This window comes from Haliotis rubra, unplaced genomic scaffold (genome assembly GCF_003918875.1).
Source record: "Haliotis rubra isolate DU_JTF1 unplaced genomic scaffold, ASM391887v1 Scf1254, whole genome shotgun sequence".
NCBI classification, from domain to species: domain Eukaryota; kingdom Metazoa; phylum Mollusca; class Gastropoda; order Lepetellida; family Haliotidae; genus Haliotis; species Haliotis rubra.
In genome coordinates this window covers 69,856-80,676 of record NW_025765175.1, presented here as the reverse complement: position 1 = coordinate 80,676, position 10,821 = coordinate 69,856, and the positions used below count along the sequence as shown (strand labels likewise).

General features: G+C 37.0%; 1 protein-coding gene across 1 annotated transcript; it reads right to left on the bottom strand.

Annotated features, from left to right (window-relative positions):
- Window positions 1–3,477: 3,477 nt before the first annotated feature.
- Window positions 3,478–10,374, bottom strand: LOC124266403 (tenecin-1-like). The gene is made up of 3 exons (XM_046701213.1): window positions 10,268–10,374; window positions 4,960–5,029; window positions 3,478–3,673 (listed from the first exon to the last, which is right to left on the bottom strand). The coding sequence occupies exons 1-3, from the start codon at window positions 10,355–10,357 to the stop codon at window positions 3,531–3,533; spliced, it is 303 nt and encodes a 100-aa protein (XP_046557169.1). The 5' UTR covers window positions 10,358–10,374; the 3' UTR covers window positions 3,478–3,530.
- Between the last annotated feature and the right edge of the window lie 447 nt (window positions 10,375–10,821).

Below are 10,821 nucleotides of genomic sequence, written 5' to 3'. Positions count from 1 at the left end.
TTCGGTGATTTGGTTGTGTGAAGGGCTTACATTCGAGTGATTGGGTTTAGTGGTCGTTCATATCTTGGTCGACATTAACAACTGTGTGTCGCATTGTCATGTTTGAATTGAAGGCCTGGAACATTACAGTCCATTGATTGGGTTTCCAGTCAAGTGAAGGATTTACTGTTCTGATTTGTTGTGTGATAGAGTTGAGTAGTGATTGGGTTTAGTGGTCGTTCATATCTTGGTCGACATTAACAACTGTGTGTCGCATTACTGTGAAATTATTGGATTGCGTGAAGGGTTTACTGTCCAGTGGTTGGTTTTGTGAAGGGTTTCCAGTCAAGTGATTGGGATGAGTGAAGGGTTTACTGTTCGGTGATTTGGTTGTGTGAAGGGCTTACATTCGAGTGATTGGGTTTAGTGGAAGGTCTACTGACAAGTGATTGGGTTGTGTGAAGGGTTTACTGTTTAGTGATTGGGTTGTGTGAAGGGTTTACCGTTTAGTGATTGGGTTGAGTGAAGGGTTTACTGTTTAGTGATTTGGTGGTGTGAAGGGTTTACTGTCTAGTGATTGGGTAGTGTAAATGGTTTACTGCCTAGTGATTGGCTATGTGAAGGGTTTACTGTTTAGTGATTGGGTGGTGTGAAGGGTTTATTGTCTAGTGACTGGGTTGTGTGAAGGGTTTACAGTTTGGTGATTGGTTGTGTGAAGGGTTTACTGTCCAGTGATTGGGTTCTGTGAAGTTTTACTGTCTAGTAATAGGGTGGTGTGAACGGTTTACAGTTTAGCGATTGAGTTGTGTGAATGGTTTACTGTCTAATGACTGGTTGTGTGAAGGGTTTACTGACAAGTGATTGGGTTGTGTGAAGGGTTCACTGTTTAGTGATTGGGTTGTGTGAGGGGTTTACTGTTTAGTGACTGGGTGGTGTGAATGGTTTACAGTTTAGTGGTTGGGTTGTGTGAAGGGTTTACTGTTTAGTGATCGGCTATGTGAAGGGTTTACTGTTTAATGATTGGCTATGTGAAGGGTTTACTGTCTAGTAATTGGTTGTGTGAAGGGTTTACTCTCTAGTGATTGGTTGTGTGAAGGGTTTACTGTTAAATGATTGGGTTGTGTGAAGGGTTTACTGTCTAGTGACTGGGTGGTGTGAATGGTTTACAGTTTAGTGATTGAGTTGTGTGAGTGTTTACTGTTAAGTGATTGGGTTGTGTAAATGGTTTACTGTCTAGTAATTAGTTGTGTGAAGGGTTTACTCTCTAGTGATTGGTTGTGTGAAGGGTTTACTGCTCAGGGATTGTGTTGTGTGAAGGGTTTACTGTCTAGTAATTGGTTGTGTGAATGGTTTACTGTTTAGTATTTGGGTTGTGTGAAGGGTTTACTGTCTAGTGATTGGGTTGTGTAAATGGTTTACTGTCTTGTAATTAGGTTGTGTGAAGGGTTTACTGTCTAGTGATTGGGTTGTGTAAATGGTTTACTGTCTTGTAATTAGGTTGTGTGAAGGGTTTACTCTCTAGTGATTGGTTGTGTGAAGGGTTTACTGCTCATTTTAAATATCATATTGTAACAAAGACAAGGAACAGCGAACAAGTTTCTCTGTACAGCTTTAGGTGTATGGGATACTGTTCATACGTGTGCATATTGACGGATATATTCCTCGACCAAGGTAACTGCCAGATATCATACTTATAACCTTTTTGGATGTAACTGAAATATTTGTATTTTGTATCATACCTATCAGTTATTCTAAAGTGCTGTTATTTTATCAAATGTATTTAGTAAAGCTTGCACCTCAAATAACTAGATAATGGTATCTATGATTTTTGATAAAATAACACTTTCATTCGATCACATTTAAAAAATATTATATTATTAGTCTTTTTTTGTACCGAACCACAGGAAGATGCGTACAGCAGATTGTTAGTTTCAGTCTTACTTACGAGAACATACACACAGTAATCTTTATATCTGTGAATAGAACTATGAACTAGCAGAACAGAAAATGTAATTGAAATAGTAAATCATTAAGTACAGTGATAATTTATCTGAGATTTCACATGTTATTGACTTAAACTCAAACTCTTTATTCTCCAAAGTGCTGCTTCCAATGATAACTACTTTCGTTTAAAAACAAATTTACTTTAAGTTTCCATTTTTTCAGTAATGAGAGAAGACATTCAAAGATGTTTGTAAATTCTTGGATTTTCAGTGGACAGTGCGGCATCATCTGCCAAGAAGAATATAATATAATGATGTAAGATGTCAATATTGTTAATAATGCGATTCATATTTAAAACCATTACAGCTACTGTCAAGAGGTGTTGTTCAAGGTATTGTTGTTGTTTAGGTATATGGGGCGAGAGATGTCCAGGGGCGAGAGATATGTCCACCTTCTAGCGGTAATTCATCTGATACGGTATTTTCAATCATTACCCAATATTTTATGTTGTGATACGTATTTCTTCTTTGATTGGAAAATCTCCCATCTATCCCAGTTTTTGTTAGTTTATGCCACAACCCAATTCTCCATACTTTATCTGAATGATTTAGTGAAATCTTCCAATGCCGTATATAGTTTCTTTTCACAAATTCATCAAAACAGGTCAAAAGCGCGGGCTATTTGAAACGACGGGATCACGTGACTTGTCAAGCGCGCTCAATTCAAACTGGGCTGACAGGTGCTGTCTGTCTATTCAAAAGCAGGCTCTGAGGACCCGTACTATGCTACTAATGTCTGTGAGAACAACAGCCTCCGTGGTCTAGTAGACAAACGTTCGTTGGTTGGTTGGTTGGTTGTTTAACGCCGCACTCAGCAATATTTCAGCTATATGGCGGCGGTCTGTATATAATCGAGTCAGGACTAAACACTCCAGTGATCGACATCATGAGCATCGATCTGCCCAATTGGGAACCGATGACATTTCAGCAAAGTCAGCGAGCCTGACCACCCGATCCCGTCAGTCGCCTCTTAACGACAAGCATGGGTTGCTGAAGACAAATTCTAACCCGGATCCGCACGGATTTATTGGGGCGGAGGGGTAGCCTTGTGGTTAAAGCGTTCGCTCGTCACGCTGAAGACCCGGGTTGGATTCCCCACATGGGTACAATGTGTGAAGCCCATTTCTGTTGTCCCCCGCCGTTATATTGCTGGAATATTGCTAAAAATGGCGTAAAACTAAACTCACGCACTCACGGATCTATTGGCAAGCAGTGAGTGAGTTTTTAACGCCACTGAGGACCATAAAACTGTCAAATCACAGTGGGTCGGCTGTGATCTGAGAGGTAACTGCTTCCTTGAAATCTATAAACACAGAATGTTGGTGGCAAACCTACAAAAACAAAAGACACAGTCAGCAACAGACACACGCCCACGCACGCGCACAAAGTAACTGAGTATTTTGATACCACTTTCAACAATATTTCTGGAGATTAAACCACTGCGCTTACCCATCATACAGTATTGCTGACAGGTGTTTTAACAAAAAAACAGACATTAATGTAACCACATGTTTTATTACGTTTTAACGTACATGTGCATGTTTGTGTCTAACGACAGACACAGACATTCCGGCTGTTACAGTAGCCTCCACTGTAGCCTTTCAACAAACAATGAGCAGCACAGGCGGCGCTGCCAATGGAATTACCCCCTATGTTCAGTTGAGCCAGAATGTCGCATGTCACACGTTTCTCTGAAAAAAAACATGAATGATCAAATTGTATGTTTGGCTGACTGACTGACTGAGTTTTTGGTTTTACGCCGCTTTTAACAATATTCCAGCAATATCACGGCGGGGGACACCAGAAATGGGCTTAACACAATGTGCCCATGTGGGGAATCGAACCCGGGTCTTCGGCGTGACGAGCCAACGCTTTAACCACTAGGCTACCCCACCGCCCCTGTATGTTTGGTGTGTCGTACATCCGTTGAATGAACATTTATGAAAATTGTATGAAAGTTGCCACATTGTAGATGAATTCCACTACGCTTTTAAATATATTTCTTATTTCAAATGTTTATATTTCAATGAATCAAGAGAAACGTATGTTCCAACAAACAGATCAAAAAGACCAAATACGTTCAACAGTTACATTTCTTTCAATCAAAATTAAAATTGCAGTTACTTCCGGTTAACCACTGTCTGCTGCCATGTATATAAGTTACCGTTTTAACTCCATTTGCCGATTCACTAACTTCTTTGAGAGGCATTTTAGAAGTTGTATTGATGAAGGAAAACCAAGTTCTATGGATAGTCAACTTCTTTATTGCAATGAGTGCGACGTTTCGGTGTAGATACTAACACCGTTATCAAGCAAGTGCTACAAAGAGTTGAAAAGGAGAATATATACATAGCTTCATAGTGAGTATGTACAATTGACAAGGTTGATATACATTGGATTGCTAATTAGCGATTTGAGCAGAGTAGGTTGATGTACAGAGTGATCATTTGTATCACTTGCTTAATAACGATGTTAGTACCTGCACAGATTCTGTCCAATAACCTTGGCACGCTTAAAATAGCTGTGGAATTCCTTGCTTTCATCATGTGTCTTGACATGCATCACAACAAATAAACATGTGCAAAAGTACACAGTAATTTTAATAATAATAATAATAATAATGTACTTCTATAGCGCCGAGTTCCAGCTAGGCTGCTCACAGGCGCTTGTGCAGTTCAGTCTATTTCATTTCAAATAGATGTGTCTTTAAATGTTTTCGAAAAGTTTGTAGACTTGGGGCGGAATTTAGCGACATTTTCTATCATGGAGAGCTTCCACATTAAATTATCATTATTTTTACTATTATCAAACCTAGTATTCCGAAAATATCACTTCGAGGGTCACCAATAACATGATGTACACTTTGTGTGATCCTTGTGTTTTTAGTTTGTTTAACGGTACAATCAGTAATATTCTAGGCGGCTTGTAAACAATAAACTGAAATTGTTATATTGATGTATTCGTCATAATGTCTCACCTATTCTGGCGGCTTCAACTGAGCTGGCACCGAGAAGGAGCAGTATCGCGGAGAGGGCGAAGATTTGCATCTGAAAAAAACATGACGTCATTATGAGACAGCACCACACTTCATACTTTTCTGAATGTCCTTGCATACTGGTCATATAACGTATTGACAAAATCTAGATCAGCTGGTAACAAAAAATCACCAATTAACAATAATGTTAGGCAAAGAAATGCAATTCATTAGCCGACAGTTTGCCCTGGGATCATTTTTCAATCCGTCAGCTTCACAAGGATAAGTACCGTCCGGATTAACCAAGGTTCGCTGTACAAGATAATTGATTCCAAATTCAAATTCCGGAGTAACCAGTTTTTTGATAACCTACTGTTTTAAAAACACATTCGGTAAGGTCGTAATCTCGCAGTGGTATGTCCTTTCTAAATAGCTATAGCTGTGAAGGTCCGGGTTAGAATATTGGCCTTCAGTTACCCATGCTTGTCGTAAGAGGCGACTAACGGGATCGGGTGGTCAGGCTCGCTGACAGATTGACACATGTCATCGGTTCCCAATTGCGCAGATCGATGCTCATGTTGTTGATCACTGGATTGTCTGGTCCAGACTCGATTATTTACAGACCGCCACCATATTGCTTGAATATTGCTGTGCGGAGTAAAACTAAACTCACTCACTCACTAAATAACTAAATAGATCTTACCCAGGTAACAGCTCGAGAGCAAGATCTTATCTTTTTCTGTTTCATTAATCCCACGTTTCAAGCACACAGCCACATTTTTATCAAGTGTCTACTTGAAAGACCATAGGTAGAATGAAAGATTAAACATTATATCTATTGTTGACACAAACTATCGTTCCATTTATATTTTCCTAAAGACAGTACATTCGAAACATATAAAAAAGGAAATAGATACTCATCTTCAACATGAGACTTTGATAATTGACAAACTTCTAGTTGTTTAGGAATCTCAGACAACAGTAATAGCAATATCTAGATACTAGATACTAAATAGAAAATGAACATTATTATCAAAAAATATCCCAATAATTTCAAACATACAGAGGTTAATGACAAGGCAAACATAAATAGTGTAAATTTTGAATTTACCTGAATTACTTGATTGACAGACACGTGATGTCACAGGAAGGGATTGTCTGGTAAAAGTCTTTCGTTATTGAATACCAACAGTAAATTTGGAGATATTTCGTCTGGAAAACCCAAACTTAACACACATCACTATTTAGAATGGTTAATCATAGCTCATAGGAAAATACATTGTGATTTTGAATATATAATTGGCATATCACGGAACCAGTTTGACCTTGTATGCTCCCGTGACCCGGAAACAGTAGTCGATCAACACTCCACATGCAAGTTTCTCAGTATATTTTGTTTGAACTTTTGTTGAAATTAGGACCATCACTTTATGCATACACTGAATATGCAGATAAGAAATATATAACTGTGAGGCATGTTGATGCTAGTTTGTTTGGGTTTTTTCACTTTGACCTACGGAACAACGTTTACAAACATCGGCCTGAACGACAGGTGCGCGGAAATGGGAGTGACAAAATTTGTGTTCAAAATAACATTCGTGCTTTTCTTATTGTGACAAAATTTTAGCAACTGCATGATGCATATGTATTATATTACATACTAAAATGTAGTATCAATCATAGTTTCACATGATATTAGGGATGATTTAATAAATTGTGCGTATTACATGTATGCCAAATTGATACGTCTCACTTCAGAACAATTTGAATTTCACATATACAGTATCAATTTATGCAATAAAATAAAATCTTTCACACCTGGTTACAACTTTAAACATTTTCATATATTTTCATATGTTAATTGTTATTAATAATATGATAAGTATTTTCTCTCCCAAATGGCCATGGTAAAGACACTAAGGATCTATCAATGCATTAGCAAAGTGTAAATAACCATTTTCAGTTATTGTCTTTCAGTGATGTGAAAAACTAACAATTTTACATAATTATTCAATACAACTATACCATAAAATATACAGATAGATGTTTCATATTATTTTGTTTCTGTACACTATCTTGCTAAAATATACCTCAAATACAGATGGGTGATGAACTATTTTTGTTTTCAACAGTAACTCTTTGTTTTGTGTATTATTTTCAATCACAAATAACTAGCGTCATTTATGCACAGTATATTTATCAGAAAATGTTATCATTTTATGAAAACAGAGATGATATACATGTAATAAATTATATGGTCTCTGATGAAAGTCAACAGGCCTCATATTCTGTTAGAAGTAAAGTAAATAGAAATTATTTTACCTTAGCATCTTTTCCTGGGTTTTGGAGCAATGAAATAATATAAAATTAGTCCTACTAAACTTTCAAGGATTGTTGCTGTTTGCTGAAGTGTCTGGTAGTGATATACATGTACACCTATTACCTACAGTATGTAAAATTGCATCTGCCATCATAAAACAAGAAATGTCAAGAACAGTCTTCTTTGATTAAAAAATGCCGAAGACATTTGATATTGTTGTTGCCACATATATATGACAATAAAAAATCCAAATTGAAATCTCAAAGAATTAGCTCCAAACAGGACAACAAAATATCATTTTTTGCAGAGCACGATTTAGGGAAAGGAAACCTATTTGCCCCTGGTGCCATCTTACATGCCACATTGACACAAGTCATCGGCTCCTGCTGCTGATCACTGGATTGTCTGGTCCACACTCGATTATTTACAGACAGCCGCCATATAGCTGGAATATTGCTGAGTGCGGCGTTAAACTAAACTCACTCACTCACTGATTCACAGCATCATTACAACAAAATTACTCTGGGTCTGGTATGATAATTATATATGACTTCATAAAATGTCATGACATGAAAAAAGGATCACACTTTCAATCACTGTCAGTGTGATCATTGCTCCAAGCCCGTTTGGGTCATCAGTCTGTTTCCCACATGAAGTCTGTTTTTGACAGCAAAATATATGAACATGCACAGTTTGCAAGTAGGTATAAATATGAGGTTACATTTTGCAGTTTTAGGTTGCACAAGTGCAATTTCTAAATGCTAAATCGAGCCATGTATTGGGTCACTTGACCAGTATCTTTTTTGTGAAAAATGGACACATTAGGTCGGTAGAAATAAGACTTTGAAAGCTCTGCTTTTTGAGGCCACAGAATTATTTCAATTTTGCTCCTACTTGGAGAACAAAAGATGTGCTATTTAGCTGTTTTTATGTCGAAAATAGATACCTTTTTTGAATGAAATGCATTCAGGCAGAGGATGACTATTTTGTTTATTCCGTCATTCCAATTTTTAAGGAAATTTACTTTACGTACATTCTTACACTAAATCTGCTTTCATCCGTTTCTGTGAAAGGAAACAGATTTCATGCATGACTTCTTCAATCATCAGAATTGTCCTTCTTCTGACGATGGACACATAACAATACTATGTTATTGTTATGACATACTGACATTTTATAATATACTTCCCGTGTCAAAACATTATTCGAAAATCATCGACCGCAAAATCCATTTCTGAAAATAAAGATCTACTGTATGCACGGGCGACAATATTTAGGGGGAAAATGTATAGCACTTGTAAGCAAAAAATTTTTCTGTTGAAAACAGCTAACAATAACTAATTGAAGGTGATAAAAAAGTTAATTCTACTATATATTTTGGATTTTACGGAAATTTGAATCAATTTAGAAAATGCATCAATGGTCGTTTTCCAACTCGTGCATATTTTACCTCGAGATCCATGTGTGCTATGCCGTACGTGCTTCCGGTTTCATCAAGGGAGGGCACAATTACAAATATTGTGATTATTTTTCATGATCTGCATTATTTAGGTATTGAATCGTTTTCTTCAATTCAGATTCTGCTTATGAACGCTTATTTTCAAACATCCTTCGTGTCTTGTCACCTAAAAATCTGAGAGTTTGGCCACGCCCTTACGCGTCACCTACGGCTGTCAACAATGTCAATGTCGGAAGGTTTATGAAACAAAATCATTATAAACTCGATAAATGTGATATATTTTTACAATAATATTTACCTATCAGACCATGTAATTAATTCCAGTTGGATACGTCATGAGTGGTCAGTTAGCCCTGAGCGAGGATTGTTAATTTAGGTCACCGACACCGTCGTTTTTCTGCCTTAGATTTATCATCGATAAGTATCAAATGTTGTATCGTAGAAAAGAAATACAGTTCGCTATCCCCCTATGTATAGTGTAATAAAGTACACATTTGCCCTGAACTATTATAGTCTGAGTGCTTAAACGTTATAATAGTTGAGGGCAAAGTGTACTTTATTACACTATGCATGGGGGCAGAGCGAACTGTATTTTTCAATATTCAACTCCATTGTTGATGAAACATATCTACGTGCTTTTGTCGAAAAATAGCAAAAGAAATATTTTCATTCCAAAATTCGTTATTCAAACATACATAGCCAAACCTCAAGAAAAAGTATTCTTCATATCGTGGTCCAAGTTGTACAGTCAATGTTTTCTGATTGGACAGCATATTGTTTGACCTCTTGGTAAAATACATTCACCCATTCCATACAACCGACACCAGTTCCTTATATAGCGAACATCTAATTGTATTTGAATGGGAATCCTTACAAATGTTATTGGCAGGTTAATGTATTTGTTCAGTGACCTCAAACCTCTGAAATATTCATACTTCGAGACAATACAAGTTCATTCGCTAAATGTGTAAGTCGAAACGTTTTAAAACAGCTTAGGTAGCACCGGTTCCAGTTAAATAATCCAGGTAGTGCTAAATATCGCTAAAAAGCGGCGTAAAACTATACTCACTCACTCACTCTGCGAACAAAAGCATCAATACTTCTGGTATATCACTATGCTCGTAATATCAGCGTATTTCCTGCATATTAGTAAAAGAGGAAGACAACAATGGGTTGTAAATACAACCTTGCTTTACACCTACAGGGAATTAAAAAATATACCTTTTATGTTCATTATATTAGTAGTTCTTGTATGCTTTAAACCTACCATAAATAATTTGCAAAATTCAGAGCAAGTTCTTGTTTTACTCGACATATGCGAGACATTCGAGACAACGACGCATCGACATCGAGACTGATCAAGGAACTGTATCATACTTCAATCATAGATATCTATTCGTCAATAAAGATTACAATTACAACTGGATTGAAAGGCATCTACAAAATCAGTTACACAACTGGTTCAAATTGTACTGTACTTTTACAATTGGTTCAGTGAGCTGGGAAAGGTTATAGCGATATATGATACTTACGTTTGTGTCGTACAGCGGCAACGATGCTTCGTGATACTCAGTGATTGTGCAGTACTCGCTTTTATACAGACAAAGTGATGAGTACATCATAGATGGTGACACAAGATATTGACACAATAACAGGAACTCTCATGATAAACGCATGCATAACCGGATGTTAACAACATAGGCATCAATCACGTCTTCAGGACGCAATGATGTTTGGAACGATGCAATGGTCCCAGAGGCGGAGAACATGATTTATCTGTGATCACCATCATATCGGCTACGCAGTCATTTTACACATCACCCAGTGAAGGGAAATATTGATAAATCAGCAAAAATAAATGCAATATTCTCACAACTCTTCACATAATTATCCATTGCATTTTAGATTTAAATTAAACAAATTCTGAGGGTTTTTTCGTGCCACACACATAGTTTATGGGGATGCGTGAATCCCCCTTTAATTTGCCCATCAAACAGCATAATTATTAAAGTTTAGGAACCAAATATAATTAAATAAATCTTTATATATTTTGTGTGAGGAAGATTTCAGGGTATGCTAGTATGTA

What these genes read in the sequence shown, in the direction of transcription:
- LOC124266403 (XM_046701213.1), bottom strand. Translation starts at nt 10,357, where the DNA reads ATGATGTACTCATCACTTTGTCTGTATAAAAGCGAGTACTGCACAATC. An exon ending in TGCCGCTGTACGACACAAAC is followed by an intron (nt 5,030 to 10,267) that starts GTAAGTATCATA and finishes TGTTTTTTTCAG; the next exon opens with ATGCAAATCTTCGCCCTCTC. An exon ending in AGTTGAAGCCGCCAGAATAG is followed by an intron (nt 3,674 to 4,959) that starts GTGAGACATTAT and finishes GTTTTTTTTCAG; the next exon opens with AGAAACGTGTGACATGCGAC.